General features: G+C 39.0%; 1 protein-coding gene across 6 annotated transcripts in view; it reads left to right on the forward strand.

Moving 5' to 3' along the window:
- The window catches only part of N4bp2 (NEDD4 binding protein 2), a 63,846-nt gene extending 48,774 nt beyond the window's left edge, over nt 1-15,072 (forward strand). For 4 of the 6 annotated variants that reach the window (XM_060380661.1, XM_060380658.1, XM_060380657.1 and 1 more), the window contains 4 exons: nt 843-1,031; nt 2,561-2,729; nt 7,149-7,272; nt 8,325-15,072. In XM_060380661.1, the coding sequence (XP_060236644.1) occupies nt 843-1,031; nt 2,561-2,729; nt 7,149-7,272; nt 8,325-8,370 (528 nt within the window). In that variant the 3' untranslated portion in view covers nt 8,371-15,072. The other 2 variants (XR_009590893.1, XM_060380659.1) reach the window with 2 other exon arrangements.
- The last annotated feature ends 2,584 nt before the right edge of the window (nt 15,073-17,656 follow it).

The following is a 17,656-nucleotide window of genomic DNA, read 5'->3' on the forward strand; positions in this document are numbered from 1 at the left end:
TGAGAATTCTCTGTTTAGCTCTGTATCCCATTTTTTAATTGCATTACTTGCTTTGTTGGTATGTAAATTCTTGAGTTCTTTATATATACTAGATATTAGCCCTCTGTCAGATATAGGGTTGGTGAAGATCCTTTCCCGGTCTGTAGCCTGGTGTTTTGTTCTGATGACAGTGTCCTTTGCTTTATAGAAGCTTTTCAGTTTCATGAGGTCCCATTTATTGATTGTTGATCTCAGAGCTGTGCTGTTGATGTTCTGTTCAGGAAGTTGTTTCCTGTGCCAATGAGTTCAAGGCTCTTCCCCACTTTTTCTTCTTACAGTTTAGTGTGTCTAGTTTTATGTTGAGGTCTTTGATCCACTTGGACTTTAGTTTTGTGCAGGATGATAAGTATGGATCTATTTGCATTTTTCTACATGTAGATATCTAGTTAGATCAGCACCATTTGTTAAAGATGCTATTTATCTTTTATCCATAGTATGGTTTTGGCATCTTTGTCAAAAATTAAGTATCCGTAGGTGTGTAGGTTTATTTCCCCTCCTGTGTTCCTTGGATGAGGGTAGCCCCCACTTCCCGGCTTTTCTTCTTAAACAGAGTCACAGAGTAGCTCCAATTACTATGTAGCCAAGGCTGGCCTACTCCTCCTGCCTGTTTATTACCATACCACCATGCACACGCCCAACTGTCTGATTTTTCTATTGTTGCTTTCCAGCTAAGTGCTGGAATTACAGGCATGTGCCACCTCGCTGACTCAGAGCCTAGTGTGTATGCACTTTCTAACAATAAGACACTCATTTAAAACAAGACATTTATTTCAAACTGTGTATTATGTATTGTGTTCTTCTAGACAAAGAAACAGAAAGAGACTGATGACACCCCAGGTGACCCGTCTTTCCAGGATTTTGAGTACCCTGAGTACGATGACTACAGGGCGGAAGCTTTCCTACACCAGCAGAAGAGGATGGAGTGCTACAGCAAAGCTAAGGAGGCCTATCGCATGGGGAAGAAGAATGTGGCCACCTTTTATGCTCAGCAGGTGAAGTGGAAAACTGATTACAGTTTGTTCATCAACTACAGTATTTAATCAGTACATGATACTTAGACTATGTTTTGGCTTAACAATTGGGGAAGAATTTAGAGACTATACAAGTGACATATAAAGTGGCCTAATATTAAAGAATGCAGAGATTGTGAGAATTTTATCTACTTTGCTCAGTTTCTGTCATTTTGTTTGTGTGTATAGCTTCATGAATTAACAGTTGTTCTTCAGATCTTAGTGTGAACTTATTCTCACACATGCTAGGACAAGTGCTGTACCACTGAGCTGTATTTCCAGCCTCTTTAATTTTACCCCTTTTCTTTTCCTCTCCTATCTCTCCTCTACCCACATCTCTCCTCCTTTAACTTTTATTTTGAGGTGAGTCTCACTAAATTATCCAGACTGGCCTTGAACTTGTGATTCTGTGCCTTAGCTTTCCAAGTTTCTGGGAGTATCGCCTGGGGAGCTGTGGTTTGTTTTCCCATATTTTCCTTTAGGTTAAGTTGAATCATCTGGTAGTCTTCTGAGCAGTTTATTATTCAGTAGTATGTCTGAACAGATACAAATTTCTTGGAGGAGAGAAAGCAGAAAAGGTTGTGTTACGTTGAAATCACATGGGTCTTACATTGTCTGTAATGTTTGGGATTTTAGTAAAGCATTATTTATTTGTGTGTGTGTGTTGTGTAATGTGTATGTATTTGGTACATGCATGTTAGTGTGTGAGTGCATGTTCTTGTGCATGTAGAGACCAGAGGAGGACACCAGGTATTTTCCACTATCACTTTCCCATTTATGGTCATAAGACAGGCATTAAAGATGTCTGAACTGGAACCTCGCCTTTTCAGCTAGGCTGGTTTGCCATTGAGCCTCCGGGGATCTACCTGTCTCTCCCCCGATGCCAAGGTTAAGGCACATACATATATGCCCAGCTTTTTACCTTGATTTCAATTCAAGTCCTCATGCTTGCACGGCAAGTGTTCTTAACCACTGAGCCATCCCCTATCCTTTAACATCGCTTCATGTTCACAAATAGGAAAAGAGCATTAATATTTTTCAAGAGAGCAAAATTTCTTGCTAGGCTCGTTCTATATGACAGTGTAAGAAACATCCTTTTTATTTGTGGTTTCATATTCTTTAATCTGTTATTGATCAGAAAGTGTCAACCTTGGGCACAGGATGAGGGGCTAACTAGAAGGTGTTTGAAAGGACCATCAAGCTGAGAGACCCACAATTACTGTATAATACACTGTTTTTCAAACATAAAGCCAGTTGGTTCTTTCTTGAGCTAAATATTAAGTTTCCTTTTATGACTTTTATTTAAGGATTTTTTTCTATTATGATTGAGTAGTTTAAAAACCGTATTATTTAGTTACTGAATTTCTCTAAAGTTTGGTTCATTCTTGCCTTTTAGCTTGTTACATCAAGATATTAACCTAGTTCTGAGTTGTTTAGGGCACTTCGGCTTCTTTGAATGTCTAAGTGGTAGTTATCAACAGTCTCTGTTGGTGATGTATTTATAATTAAAGGGCAGTCTTCATGAGCAGAAAATGAAGGAAGCCAACCACCTCGCTGCTGTGGAGATCTTCGAGAAAGTCAATGCCTCCTTGCTGCCGCAGAACGTCTTAGACCTCCATGGGCTGCATGTGGACGAGGCTATAGAGCATTTGACAACAGTTTTACACCGGAAAACAGAAGGTAGGAATGTACTGACAACATTGATACTGATGGGCCTTGTCAAATACTGTGAATCTGCCTGTGCAGACTGAGACTATTTGCTTTATTTGTAGACATTTGTATTAGTTGTTCTTCGAAGAATTTTCATTGGCTGCCTTGAATATTGTCTTTAGTAGATGTTTGCTCAGATACAAGAGGAAGTAAGGTTTTCTGCAGAATTGCCCCCGAGGCAGGCTTTCTAAATCCTGAGAGTGTCAGTGTTCCTTTCTTTCTGCTAGTTACTCAGGTAGCAGGAAAGGTCACACCTGCCATTTCCTAAATTCTAAACGTCTTTCCAGGACATCTTTCAGGTAGAGCTCTATTTCAAGACTTCATTCAGTGTCATGCATTTCATACAGTAAAGTGTCTCGGTGTAGCATCGTGCTTCATTTTCATTAGTTGGTAGCTTCCATAGAAAGTTCATTCTGTTTTAGTTATCTCAGACAGTAATACTAGACATCATCTGTTTGTCATTACTGGAGAATTTTAGAATTATAAAGATGCCCTGCATTGTCAGACTGTATATCCATTTATCAATTCAGTACATATCACTGTAATAAAGTAATACTAATATGTAAGATTGAAAATTCATCCGCTTATTCTGAAGCATCGCAACTCTGTTGAAGAGGTTCTAGATTATTAAAAAAAAAAAAAAGTCCATAGAGCAGTGAGTCCAATAACAAGTGCAGACATTTTTACTGTTATTTTTAAAATGCCTCTTTTATACTTATCTCCAATCTCCTTATTCCTTTTCTTTTTTTTCCTTTTCCTCTTCTTTTTTTTTTTTTTTTTTTTTTTTTTCTTTTTCTTTTTTTAAGACAGGGTCTCTCTGGATAGCCCTGATTGTCTTGGAACTCTCTGTGTAGAATAGGCTGGCCTTGAACTTAGGGATCTGCCTGCCTCTGCCTCACGGAGTGCTAGTTTTAAAGGTGTGCACCACCATGCCCAGCTTCGACCGGTAATTTAAAACATCTGTCTCCAGCTCCTGTAAGATAGCTTTGTGCTGACCCATTTGAAAATAAGTTGTAGATGATGTGGTGATTTAACTCTGAAATACCTTAGCACCTATATTTCTAAAGTACAGATTCACCCTCCTTTCTAGCTGTTATGCCCTTTCCACCTTGAAGACACTGAACATCTCTAGAAACATTGTCTAATATAGAGGCCGTGTTCTAGTTTTTCCATCTTTTGTACATCCTGTCCTACATAGCTGTGCCTTTCCCTGTTCTCTCTGGGATCTAGTCAAGTATAGCGTGTTCTTGTTGATCATCTAATGTACTTTACTGTAATTTGGAATAGTTTTTTTTTCTTCAATGTCATTAACATTTATGTAGGCTCCAAGCTTACATCTTATATTTCAGATATATATATATAATTAATTCTTTTTCTCTAGACAATTCAGGCTGAATTTAAACTTAAAAAGGTTTTATAGTACATGGGTGACTGGAGAAGCCAGCCTACATTACATTGTAAGATATTTTTTAAAAACTATATTAGTTAGCCAGGCAGTGGTGGCACACACCTTTAAACTCAGCGCTGAGAAACTGCAGTCATGTCTTGTTGTGGGGGATTGTGTCCCTCTGAAACAGCAAGCCAGGACATTCTCATGCTCCTGCAGCCATGTGAGGTCAGCCTGAGCCACAGAGCTAGTTCTAGGATAGACAAGGCTACACAGAGAAACTCTGTCTCAAAAAACCAAAACCAAGAAACCCCAAGCTATATTGTTGACATTGATAATGTTTCAGCTGTTCTTGGTGAGTGATCAGGGGTTATCCCAGCCAGTTTGTCCTAATTTTGAAGAGGTTGTTGGATGCTCTGTAGGAAACCTGTCGGATTTCTCTGTGGATAAAAATATGCTTTTATCTTTTTGCTGCTAATTAATAGTCTTTGGTGAATGGTATGCTGTGAGTCTTAACCACTGTTCTAAGAATATTTTATCAATGGTTTTAGCATGTATTGATAGCTCTTGGCCAAGTAAATTACTGCATTGGTGCTTGAATGATAGAGTTATAATTTTTGTTTGAGACAGGGTTTCTCTGTGTAGCCCTTTTGTTCTGGAACTTTCTTTGTCATTCAGGCTGTCTGGGAACTCAGATTCATTTGCCTCTGCCTCCCAACTTACCAGCAGATGGCAGGATTGCCGATTGTTTGGGGTAAGGGGTAGGAATCCGTGGGGAAGCCTGCATTAGTTTCAGTGATAATATAAAAGACCTTTCAAAATTGAGGATAAATAGAGATGTCTGGGTCCTGTAGGCCTTGTGTTGAAGTCCACATACCCCTGTGAAGTATTTTGGCTTCAGATAAACCAGGAAGTCGAGAGTTTGGATGTGATAAGTAATAGGGATTCATGGGGGACAGAGGAACAAGTTAAACATAACCACAAAGATACAGTCAGCAAAATAAAGCCTGGAAATCTACGACAAATACCTCTTTTTAAAAGTAAACATAAACAAAAATAAAGGGAATGAAAGCTTTTGATTTATAGCCATCAAAGAAATACATCAGAATTGGGCACAGTTGCACACACCTTTAATTCTAGCACTCAGGAGACAGAGGCAGGTGGATCTCTGAGTTTGAGGATAGCCTGGTCTACAGAGTGAGTTCCAAGTCAGTCTGAGCTCAAGGCCAGCGAGGGCTACAGAGGAAGACCAGACCCTACATGAAAAAAACAAATTAACAGAACGAGATTTTTTTTTTCAAATCTGAATAAAAACAAACAACAAACAGAAAATCCAAAATCACTCCATAAATGAATTTCAGATAATTGGGGGACTGTGATTAATTAAGATGATAATTGAGACAGAGTTTCTCTATGTAGTCCCTACCGTCCTGGAACTCACTAGGCTTCCCTTTGCCTCCCAGGTAGTGGGATTAAAGGTTGTACACCACCACCTGGCTTGTTACATTGTTTTAGAGGAGTCATTTCTGAGAATCATTTGAGCATTTGTTGTTTAAAATTATTAGCAATCTGGAATGTGCTTCAATGAAGTTAAACAGTTGTTTCAAAGATGATAAATATATCAGGGGCAGTCTGTAATTTTAGACAGTGAACACGTATAGGAACTTTTAAGACAAGAATCTTTTGAGTTGCTCTGTTGTTTGAGGCATGCAAATCAACTGAAGAGTAGAAGCGAACTATTATGTAGAGAGGTGGTGAATGATCTATCTGGGGCAGAAATGAATGTATGCTGAAAATGAATTAGAGTAAAGTAGAAACTTTCAGTTTGTTTCAAGACAGGCACTAGTTGTGTAGGTAGCCCAGGCTAGCCTTGAACTCACAACCCTCCTGTCCTAACAACATGAAATCCCAAGCTAATTGGATATGGTGGCCAATGCCGATCACTGTAAGTTACAAGACAACTTGGTATCTACAGTGAGCTCCATGCCAGCAAGGGCATATAGTGAGACACTGCCTCAAATAAGGAAATAAATAAAATTACAAGCTGGTTATTGACATGCATATAACGGGATTTGAAAATCAATATTTTGGTTCTATTTGAGTATTAAGTATGAAGAACAGAATGTAAAAACAGGCTACTTATAAACAAGAAAAATTTATTACATTAATTACTTCATTATTAGTAAGACTTTGATTTTGTTGTTGTTCTGTTAGAGCTGTTACTGATTGCAGAATCTGTGTACCTACCCTCCCAAAGTCAAGTATGAAGGAGCAGCTGCATTCTTTCAAGACATCAGTGTCTTTCAGTGTTTGAAAAAAATTCTTTCCTGGGAATTTAACAATGGATTATCTTTGATAGTAGGACCATGTTAAAATTAGATTTGCTAATAGTCAGCTCTTCCTGGAAGATAATGTATATAATAATGGTTATTATTATCTCCTTCCCTAATGTGATGAAACAGGTACCAACAAGTTTGCCCACGATCAATCACACACAGTTAATTTGTGGCAGCACTGTGATTCATACCAAAGTTGGTTGGCTTTAGAGTGTTTAATTAATAGGGTTGTTGTGGAGATTCTAACTCACAAAAATATGTCATGTAAAGCATTGTCTGAGTTCATGTGTGTAGTAATTTTTAGACATAATTAATATTGCTGTCATGATTTAGAAAGACTTGTAAAGAATGAGAATCTGTCTCCTCACTTAAGCCTTAATTTTCTTTCCTGGTCCAGAGTTGCACTATGTACTTTAGGCTCACCTTGTAACCCTGACTGCCTCCAACTCTTCATTCCCTATCTCAGCCCCTGCGGAGCCCGGTTCCACTGAAGTCTAAATGGATAAACTGCTTCAAGGCTCTGTGTACTTTAAGACAGATTACCTCCGTAGGTTTTAAATCTCTAATAAAAAACCATGAAAATAATCTCACATGCTTTTGAATAGTTGGATTTTCTGTTGAGAATGTAAGAAATTATTTTAATTGTTCTGATTCACATTTTAACAGAATTTAAGCAGAGTGGTGGTAAGCCCTATCTTTCTGTGATTACGGGGAGAGGAAACCACAGCCAGGGAGGAGTTGCTCGAATCAAACCAGCTGTCATTAAATACCTCACAAGCCACAGCTTCAGGTGAGTGTAGACTCTGCTGTTAGTATGCTTAAAACTATGAAAACAGTTGCTTCAACTCAGCAATCCGGTTTCAGTCACAAATTAGTAATTAAAGGATAACTTTTATTCCTAGATTTATATTGTCTGGTAAATGAGAAACCAAAGAAAAATACGGCTTTTGTCAGTGATGATGCTAAGACTTTCTTAGACATCCCTGCACTCCTCTGTTAGTGCTCTGCCCAGTAGAACTAGATGACGTGAGAGCTTAAGACTTGCTAATTTTGAAAGAGTAAGTGTGTTTGTGCTACTTTGGCTGAAATACTTATAATTTGGATGTATTTAAACTTTAGCAGAAGTTTTAACTGAATTTATATGTGCTCATAAGTTAAATGCACTAATAATTTTTATTGACAGGCATGAAATATCCTATTCCATTTTAGTCATTAGTTAGTAATAGAAACTGATGAGGAAAGTTCCAAGTATAACACTTTGCTGCTGAATAGAATTCTAGTCAGTATCAAATTTTTTTATGCCATGCAATGAGATATTACTTGAATACCTTTAAAAAATAGTGGCATTAACTTTGCACGTGAAAGCTAGAAGCCTTTCAGGGCTAGTTTTACAATTGGATTGGTTAGACTAGAACTTTGTCATGTTGAGGTTAGTGAGCCATCTAAGCTACAGTGTGTTGACATTTACAGAGACAGAGTTTAAATTTTTGCATGGCCAGATGAATGAGAGTCATCTGCTGTATCAGAGGTTTCCTAGTGCTTTCTTGATGCTCAGAGACAATGTAATACACCCTCTTATCTTTCATACAGCAGACCTTCATGAAGGTCCAGTTCAGGCTTGAGAAGTTTTGAGAAATTATAAGTTATGTTGGCTAGTACTAATCTAAGACTAGCCTGAAGCTTTAAGATGGTGTTTTCTTTGACAAGAAATCAAGGGGATTGCAAACACAGACGTTAATAAAAGAGGCTCCGTTGGTAATAAATATTAAGTATAGATAATTTGAATTGATTACAAGATATAAAAAATTTTGCATTTAAATAATTGTTTTCTCATTTCCACAGGTTCTCTGAAATTAAACCAGGGTGCTTGAAAGTCATGCTAAAGTAAAATTTAAAAAGCCCTTGACTTAGAAGTATGAAGGTTTGTAGATTGAAATTGATTTTACTTGTAGTAATACAGTCAGTTCTTCTTTCAAATGTGTTTTATTAGGAATGTAAAACAAAAATGTTTTTCAGAATTCAAGAAAAGTTTTTACTGGATCAAATACCAACCTGTTACTTGTTAAAACATTAAAAGAAATTTTTATTGATTATAAAATGTCTAAAAAATTATAACCTGCATTTAAAAGTCTTAAGTTCTCTAGTTGCTTCTTAGGAAAACAAAACAACAACAACAACAAAAACAAAAAAAACAAAAAAACACTGCCTTTGTATTAACTGTTTCACATTTAGGAAAGTCCTAAGGCATCTCTGAGGACAGTGCACCTGGTTCCTGCCTCGTGATGGATAGTGTTAAAAGCAGGAATAGTAAAGGAGGAAGGTGATCAGCAAAAGCATGAGATTTTTTTTCTGCTTTCAGAGCCTAACACAAAATCAGTTGATTTTGTTGTGTTGTGCCGACAGGCTGACACTCTGTGTCTCTGATTCTCATCTCTTTCCTCTTGTGCTGTTGTGTGCATTTTCTGGGAGGAAAGGTTGGGTCTGAGAGTAACTTGGAGTCTCAGCTTCCGTAGGTAGGAAAGCTTTCAGAGACGGAGAAGTGGCTAGGTGTCTCCAGTGTGCCGCTGCCATGGGACTCCTCATAGAACTGCCCAAGCGCAGTGACACACGGTAGACACAGCTAAAGGCTGTTTTATACTTGAGACTTCATTTCTAAGCAACAGTGAGTCAGTCTTATTGACTTAAGTGCAAAAACATTTTTGGTATAACTGTAAAAGAAACCCTTGTAAATTAGAAAGGTTTTTTATCTTTATTTTGCAAAGGAGCCAACTTTCTGAAAAGCCTCATTGAGTTCTTTGCGCTAGTGTCCTGTTCGTATGTAAAGTCTGATTTTCTTAATACAGACTCAGTATGGTGAAGTGTAATTTTTCTAGAATGAGACAGTAGTTAAAATAAATCTAACTTTGGATATACAGAGTATTCAATATATATGGTGTTCCCAAACAGTTACGTTGCTTTTTAGCACCATCATTGCCCTGCACTGAAAGTACTGACAGATAGAAAGCTCCCAAAGAGCAGACATTTTAGTGGGAATAAAACTGAAAAGTACGTTTTTACATCTTGTGAATCATGCTTTAAAAAAAAGAGCCTTACCATTGGGTTTTATTTTCACAAAAACAAAAAACTGTTTGTTACCTACAAATGGTTAGTGATTACTGATACCCAAGTATTTATATTTTTAGACATATAATAATTTGTTCTAAAAGTTGTAGTAGTGTAGCACACCGTTTTTGGTGATGCTTAGAAGTGTTACATAGGCTAAAGCAGCTCCCTTTTACAATTTAGTACAAGAACCATAATCAGTAGTTAGTGAAGTAAGTGTATTTCTGTGTTCAAGGTAATATAATTTTAAAAATGAGGAATATTAAACCTGGAATTATTGGAGTGTTGCAGCTGCATACTCATTTTCTGTGTTTTATATTTTCTCATGTTTAAAAAAAAATCACATTTGAGTTCTTCAGACATATGGTTATAATTAATAAGAAAGCAGTGACAAGAAGTGCAGGCGTGTTGTGCCGTGGGTGGAAGCCACTGCAAAGCAGCTGTTCTCATGCTGTGCCCGTCCTGATTTTGAGCAGTTTATGATGGAGTAAATCTTACACAGACCTGAAAATTGTTACGCAGACCAGGTTGGCCTAAAAACTCACAATCTTTCTGCCTTGCCCCTCCTAAATGTTGAGGCTGCAGGTGTGTTTTGCCATTCTTGGCTTCATATTTCTTAATTACTATCTATAAATACACAAAGTTTGAACATTATATATATTTATAATCCCAAAATTTCTCCAACCCTATCTGCTATTGTGTAAGCCGTTATAATTATGAAGGAATATTCTCTGAACTTTCTTTTGCCAATCTCTGAAATTTGCGTTCCCAACAGAGGTAGAGATACTTTGAAGATTATCAAAGATTTTTCTTTTGCCCACTTCTGAATTTTCTGTGAGAGGTAAAGAAGATTTAGAGATGATCCAGGTTAGAAGAACTCTTTGTAAACTTAGTATTTTAAATCATTTTAAAAGTACAGCATTTCTTTCCCCCAAATCAGAAGAGCTTAGTAGCAGTTATATATATTTAATAGTCTGTTACTGGTATGAACCCAATGAAAAAAGATAATTGATAGCAACAGCTAAGCATTGAGTAAGATGGGCCAGGGCTCTCACGACCATTTTCAGTCCATTTCCTTGTTTCTGTGAGAAAATTGGAGCATGTTTTCTGACGTTTATTAGCTGGTGATGTATTGCTGTTATTTTCAAGTTGAAGGTTTTTTTTTTTTTTTCTGTTAGTATTTCCACACTGCTTATATACTGTGACATTTAAGTATCATCCATATTATATAGTGGAAACTGTGACTGAAAGGATTTGTGCTATAACAGATTTTGAGAAGAAACAGCCTCCAGTTCTTTGGGGTGGTTTCCTGTCCTTTGTTTTGGTCTTTCTTTTCAAATTCAAGTGTTAGAAGGACATGTGTAATGACAAGGTTAGTTCTTTCTGAGCTGGCAGTTGGAAACTTTTGAAAATCAAGAAATTGCTCTGACAATGTTTTAACAGCTCTCAAGAAAATGTATGAAATGGACAAAAATAATGTGTGCTGCTTTTTCCGAGTGCTTTTTCATTGTGCAATGAAGTGACTTTGATAATGCTCTGTGCTGTGCTTAAATGTTGATTATTTTTTAATTACCTGTAAAGAAAACAGATTGAAATGTCTCTGTGGCCAAAACCGAGTGCCATTTAAAAGGAAAAGTGATTGTATGTTAATGGTGCTTATTTTTAAAGTGTAATTTAAGTTTACAGTATTACTTGATGTCTCTTTACAGAAGTGAGTAGAGAATCAAGGCTAGAACACACCTAGCAGTGTCCTAAAGCCTGCAGAACCTCAGTTAGAGGATAACAGAGTTCATTCATTGTGTCCTCATATTTGAGCGGTTGACTTCATGGTCAGGTGATGAACCTACTCTTGTCAACCCCAAGACGTCTCATTAAAGTGCCACATTGCAGCTAGCAGTTGAAGAATAGACTAAATGCTTTTCAGACAGTATATCAGAAATAATATGCTTTTATTTGTACTATAAAAATGTGATTTTTGCTGTCAACTCTGTACTTTTTTATTGAAAATGTTTATAACTTTGCTTTTAAAATTTCTTATGAAACCATTTGCAAATTACACAGTTAATATAATAAAATGCTTTGGTCACAGTCCAGTGTGAGGAAATCTTTCGTTTGATGTGGTAGTTTTAGTTGCTTAAATATTAAAGAAGAGTTTTGCTGTATCTTTGTGATCCTCTGGGATTTCTTTCATAAAATCTCCAGTTCTGTATAACTGTTCCAGCTTGTGTTGCTTTTGCAGGGGGTTCACTTTTGGCCCAGAGAAGTGGCTTAGCAGCTGAGCCTCTCTTCACACCTTCACTTCTTTTCACTGACATCAAAACTAGGAGTTATTATTTGTGCCTGGTAGAAACACAAATAATACTTTAACATCAGCTTTATTCAGCCCCCCCCCAAAAAATCAGTATTGTCAGTTATCAAAGGTATTAAAATACTTAATCAACAAATATTTATTGAATGCTTGTTACTGAAGATACAGTGTAAGGCAGTTTCTACCCATGGGTGTCTTATAGTCTCAATTAATTTGTTTATAGTGATTAATATTGCCTTCTGTTTTCATATGTTTACTTGTGGATCTCTGGGGATCTTCTTACACAGATGGTGCTACCCCAGTTCAGGGGATAGAGACATACAGGATTAGAGAAGGTTTAACTGGCTTGCCAGTCAGCAGCAGAGGCCCAATTCCAGCCTAGATTATCTGATCCCTAGTGTGTAACAGCTGCATATGTCCTTAAAAAGAGAGAAGAGAGCTGGGTGTGGTGGTGCATACCTTCAATCTCAGCACTCTGGAGGCTGCAGAGACAGGAGGATCTCTGTGAGTTTGAGGCTAGCCTGGTCTACATAGTCCTAGAACAGCCAGACCTATATAGTGAGACCCTGTCTCAAATAAGAATAATTTAAAAAGGAAAGAGGGAGGGGTGACTGGTTAGCATGTCTTGAAAATCTCCCATTTCTGAAGCTGCCTCCATCCTGCATCCAGAGAGCTGCTGTTTGGGGGGGGGGGGATCAAGTACTTTGGGCAAGACATAATGGCTTATTTATCTCTTGATAGTAAATGCTAGAGGTAAAGATCTAAGACTGGTGTGAGTGCTTTTTCCAAGAACCTTTTTGGAGGATTTAATGTCCTTTTAGTTTTCTGTCATACCTGGCCTCTAACCACTTTGTTTTGTTGGAAGGACAGGAAGTTAGCAGAGGGCAGGTGCCAGCACTCTGAAAGATACTTTTTAGGAGCTGCTGTAGGTTGGATGTTTTTATTTGCATTTTATTAGCCAAAATGTAGTCATGTGGTCACATGTACCTACAAGAAAGTCGTGAAGTTCTGTTTCTGACTGCGCTATTTTCAGCCAAGTTTTGAATGTTATTTTGAAAGAAAGGAATGGCTGTGAGGGGAATGAATAGCAGTCTCTTGTGTGTAGGTGTGTGTGTGTGTGTGCGTGTGTGTGTGTGTGTGTGTGTCTGTGTGTGTGTAGAAATTAGCTCTCGATGCATTCCTTGTGCAGGTGACTGATAATTTCCAACTACTAAAGAATAATAAGGGAAATCTACAGTGTTATGTGTTTTGATTTTAAATATTCAAGTAATCTTACTAATGAATATGGCTGAGGAAATGGATTTTGGGGTTCATAATTTATTAACAGGATAACTTTTGATCTGACAAATTAGTTGTAGCAACTGAGTAGGGCATGTAGATTATTTCTGGTGATAATGTTTATTCATGTGCATATTACTTTCTGCTTCCCCATGTCCAAAAGCTCAGTATTTGGTGCTTGTGGTTTCCAACAAGCAGAACAGGCTAGGAGATAGGATTCCATTTGCGTCTGAGGACTCAGCTTGTTTGTAAAGAAGGGACTGGGGGTGTGTGTGAAGGAGGTCACTGTTTTGCAGAAGATGGGTGAGCTTAAACACAGCTTACTGGCTACAAATGTAAAATCAAATGTCCTTCTGTAAGGAAAGGTTGAAGCATTTGGAAGTCCTTATTTTGGTCTTTATGTGAGTTCATGTGCCTTTGCTGGGGTTCTGGAGCAGTCCTTGTGGTCACCTCAACTTCTTTCATTTGTTAGAAATTAATTAGTTTTAAAAGCTGGAGAAATAGTAGCTTGTTAATATCACTGAAGTTTCACATTATAAGCAGATTTGTTACGTAAGGGTGGAGAAAGGACAGTGTGTGGCCTACCAGTAGTCTGTCTTCGGCGAGGTGCGGGGAGCTGCAGGCTGTGGGACTGAGGTGACGAAGTGCATTGATAGTGGCCACTTAGTTATTACAAGATGGTACTGAATATACTTTCTTTACCATGGCATTAGATAAATACCCTTTTAAACAAGCTGTGAAACCATGTCTCAGAACCCATGTTTACTTTTGAACCCCTTGTCTAAAGACAAGGCCTGAAGGCCTGTAGATTGCATTCTCACTGTGTCAAATGCTGTAACAAGTGAGGTTGTATTAGGAATGACATTGTACACTGCCCACAGTTTTCAAAATCTGAGAAATTTAGGATGCCCCCTCAAGAAAATGAAAGCGTCATTGTGGGGACAAGTCCTGCTTGCAGCACAAGGGGACTTTTGGGGAATGTAGCCCTGTGGTCTTCGTAAGGAAAGGGACCTCATGACATGGCGTGGCTTAGTCAGTGCTCCTTGAAGGATGCAGTTAGGATAAATTATGCTTCGCTATTGTCACATCAGCCTGATCTGTTTAATACAAGATATGTGCATGTTTTTACATACTTGGACTGACCCGTTGGAGGAACTGGGAAAATTACAAGTTCTGAGGGAGAGTATTGGCGCTCTAAAAATATTTACCTAATTGGCAAGTGGTTAGAGGGTCTGCCAAAACCAGGTGAAAGCACTTTTTGCAAAAGGTGCAAAGGTCACACACAGCTTGAGCTCGGGGCACGAGACCGAAGACAAAGCTCAGAAAACTTGGTACTAATAAGAGACACCACATAAACTAGCACCCTAAAGAACTTTACCCTTGAAGACAAATAATGTTGTCTTCACTCCAGAAGGCTGCAAAGAATATTGCCTTGGCCATGAGCAAAAGTTTAATCTTTAGTTTTCACAGATTAACAGCCAAAAACCACATAACTCATGGTAACCAACAAGCAACAAAACCACCTCCCTCCCCAGGGAGGGACTGTGTTTAAGTGTCCCCAGACTGGTAATGCCATTGTTAGCTACCTATCCAAGGGGGATCTCAGAAAAGCCACCTTCATCCTGGAGGACGACGTGACGCCTTTGTACCCAGCAACATAGAGGAATTGTGGAAGACTGAAGGATGAACTGTGTCAAACAAACCATCGGGCACAGTCTCCAAATTACAGTGTGGGAAGCAAACAAGAGGATTTCTTCAGAACCAGTTGCAGAAAAGAACACAGATAAAAGGAGGACTTGCACATCAGGGCCTGAAACGTGTCAGCCAGTTTTATTTGTGGACTTTATTTGGGGACTGGCTCAGCAAAACAAACTGTATGGCAATAAAAGATGATTAACAGTGTGAGCGCCGACTGGGTGCATAGTCACGCCGAACTTCAGCATGCGTTTGCTGTTCTAAAAAGTGCATACTGAAATTGGTACTGTTGGAATTGATTTCAAAATAGGTGGTGGCTGGTGGGATAAACTAGCACCATAGCCCAGTGGTGAGCACTTGCCTAGCACAAAGTGGAGTTGGCCCCCAGCCAGAGGGAATGGAGGGAATGGGGAGGGAATCAAGACTGAACACAGGCTGTTGTGCATACTCTCATTCTAGCACTTAAGAGGAAGAGGTAGGAGAATCATGAAATTGAGGTTACCCTGGGCTGTATGAGGAGATCCTGCCTCAAAAAGAGAAATGAATTTGGACATAAGTTAGTAACTGTTGATGAGCATTGATTTTGAATACACTTTAAAACTGTACAGATATTTTTTGGTCGTGCTGCGATTTTTGTGTGTGTTTGTTCTGTCTTCTGAGACATGGTCTCACTAGGTGGCCCAGACTTTTGAGTTTCTTTTGTTTCGGCCTTACATATGTAGGAAATGCGGATATGTTGGTGTACTTTTTAAAAGGATTTATTTCTTATTTATACAGCATTCTGCCTGCATGTGTGTCTACAGGCCAGAAGAGGGCACCAGATCTCATTATAGATGGTTATGAGCCACCACGTGGTTGCTGGGAATTGTACTCAGGACCTTTGGAAGAACAGCCCATGCTCTTAGCCATCTCTGAGCCATCTCTCCCACCCTTGTTGGTATACTTTTAAAAACTATTTTGTTTACATTTTTTAATATCTCTTTCTCCCCTCTTCACTCCCAATTCCAGCACCCGAACAGCAGGTAGAGGGGAAAGGTCAGTGGGGAGAGGTAGTTCTCCTTAGCTACTTCCTGCTGTTTAGGGTCATTGGGTTTCTTGGGGCCAAGTCCAAGCTTCACTGCAGGATATCTGACTTCACACTGTATCAAGAGCAACCAGGAACAGCAGGAGCAAGCCCCAGCGGCCTTCTTCTTGGAACACCCTTTCTATCTCTAGCGTTTATTCTCTGTCCAAAGTCCTCAGAACTAAACTATCTACTGCTGGCAGAGAGCCCCTCTCAGAGCCCAAAAATAGTTTGCTACTGTGGACAGTCTGAATCAGCCCCATATTCCACACCTGGGATTAAAACAAAAATGTGGAGCTGGAAAGATGGCTCAATGGTTAAGAGCACTGGCTGTTCTTCCAGAGGACCTGGGTTCACTTCCCAGCACCTCTATGGCAGGTCCCAACTGTCTATAACTCCAATTCCAGAAGATCCAGATCCAGTGACCTTACACAGACAGACGTGTATACCAAACACACACAAAAATTAAAAATGATTAAAACCATGTTGACAATAACAAGTTTTTAAAGATAACAAAACTTTCAACTACACCCCCCCCCTGCTTTAGTCTAAGAAAATGGCTTTTTTTTTATCTAGTATGAATGAGACTTGTTGCTCTCTTAGAAGGGATTATCAACAAACCAAATATTTTTTGGATTAACAGTTTCTTCTATAACCTGGTAACTCTCAGCTGCTCTTGTCTGAAATGTCTTGTACTTTTTGCTGCTGAGCCTCGGACTAGGACTCTAAAGCTGTTTCCTAAGGGCAAGAGCTATATCTCTCTTGGACTTGAATTCAACGAAACCTTTTGCCACAACATCTACAAGCTCAGGCTGCTTCGGTATTCTTGCTGAGAATCCAGTGTTGCCAGAAACGGCTCCCTCACTTCTCAGAGTTAACACACTGGCTGTTTTGTGCTCTGAGGCTTTTAGTGGCTTGGTCCCAATTTCTTTTCAAATTTATCACACTTGAAGCACTGAGTGAGCATTTTGATGATATCTAAGGCTTTTGGTGGCTCCTGGGAAAGCTGATGGTGGTAATCTCTTAACCTGAGCCTGCTCCTCTGGCAGCTCAGTCTGCTCAGGATTAACCCTTTCTCCTGAAATGGGCTGTTTCTCTTTGACCCTTTCACTTTGTGTGGCCTTCTGCTCCCTCTGGCTCCCAAGCCCACCCAGGGGCTTGAGAACTTGACATCAAAAGTGCACGAGCATGGCAAGGCAGCAGTTGTGCGTAACTCCCGGCTCTCCGTTACCAGGTCTGAACCCTTTTGCATTCCCTTTTCCAGCAGTGCTGTTTGCTGCTCAAGGGCTCTCATCTCTACCTGCAAACTCCAGTTGCATAGCCAACTCTGCAATCCTTTCAAAAAACACTAGAATGGAGTGACACTTCTGATTTTACTAGTTCATCTTTTTTTTTTTTTCGGTTCCTTATATCACTCCATATTCACTTACAACTTTTCAAAACAGTCATCTCCCAACCTTTTTTGAGATGCAATACAGGAGAAAGACTAAGCAAAAGCAGAAAATCGCCTGTGGAAACAGTGGGGGAGATCCCAGCAGCAGCAGCTGCAGTAAACCCTTTGCTCATATCCTAAAACCGTGTGTTTTTTCATACCCTGCTGTCTCCTTTATAGCATTAGAAACCTGATTTTTCATTCTAAGCCCTACATCCGGGCATCACTTGTAGTGTGTACTTTTTAAAGCTTTTATTTTAGCTTCTTACTCCTTTTCCTACTCTACCCCAGTTCCT

The sequence above is a fragment of the Meriones unguiculatus genome, chromosome 3, assembly GCF_030254825.1.
Source record: "Meriones unguiculatus strain TT.TT164.6M chromosome 3, Bangor_MerUng_6.1, whole genome shotgun sequence".
Classification (NCBI taxonomy): Eukaryota; Metazoa; Chordata; class Mammalia; order Rodentia; family Muridae; genus Meriones; species Meriones unguiculatus.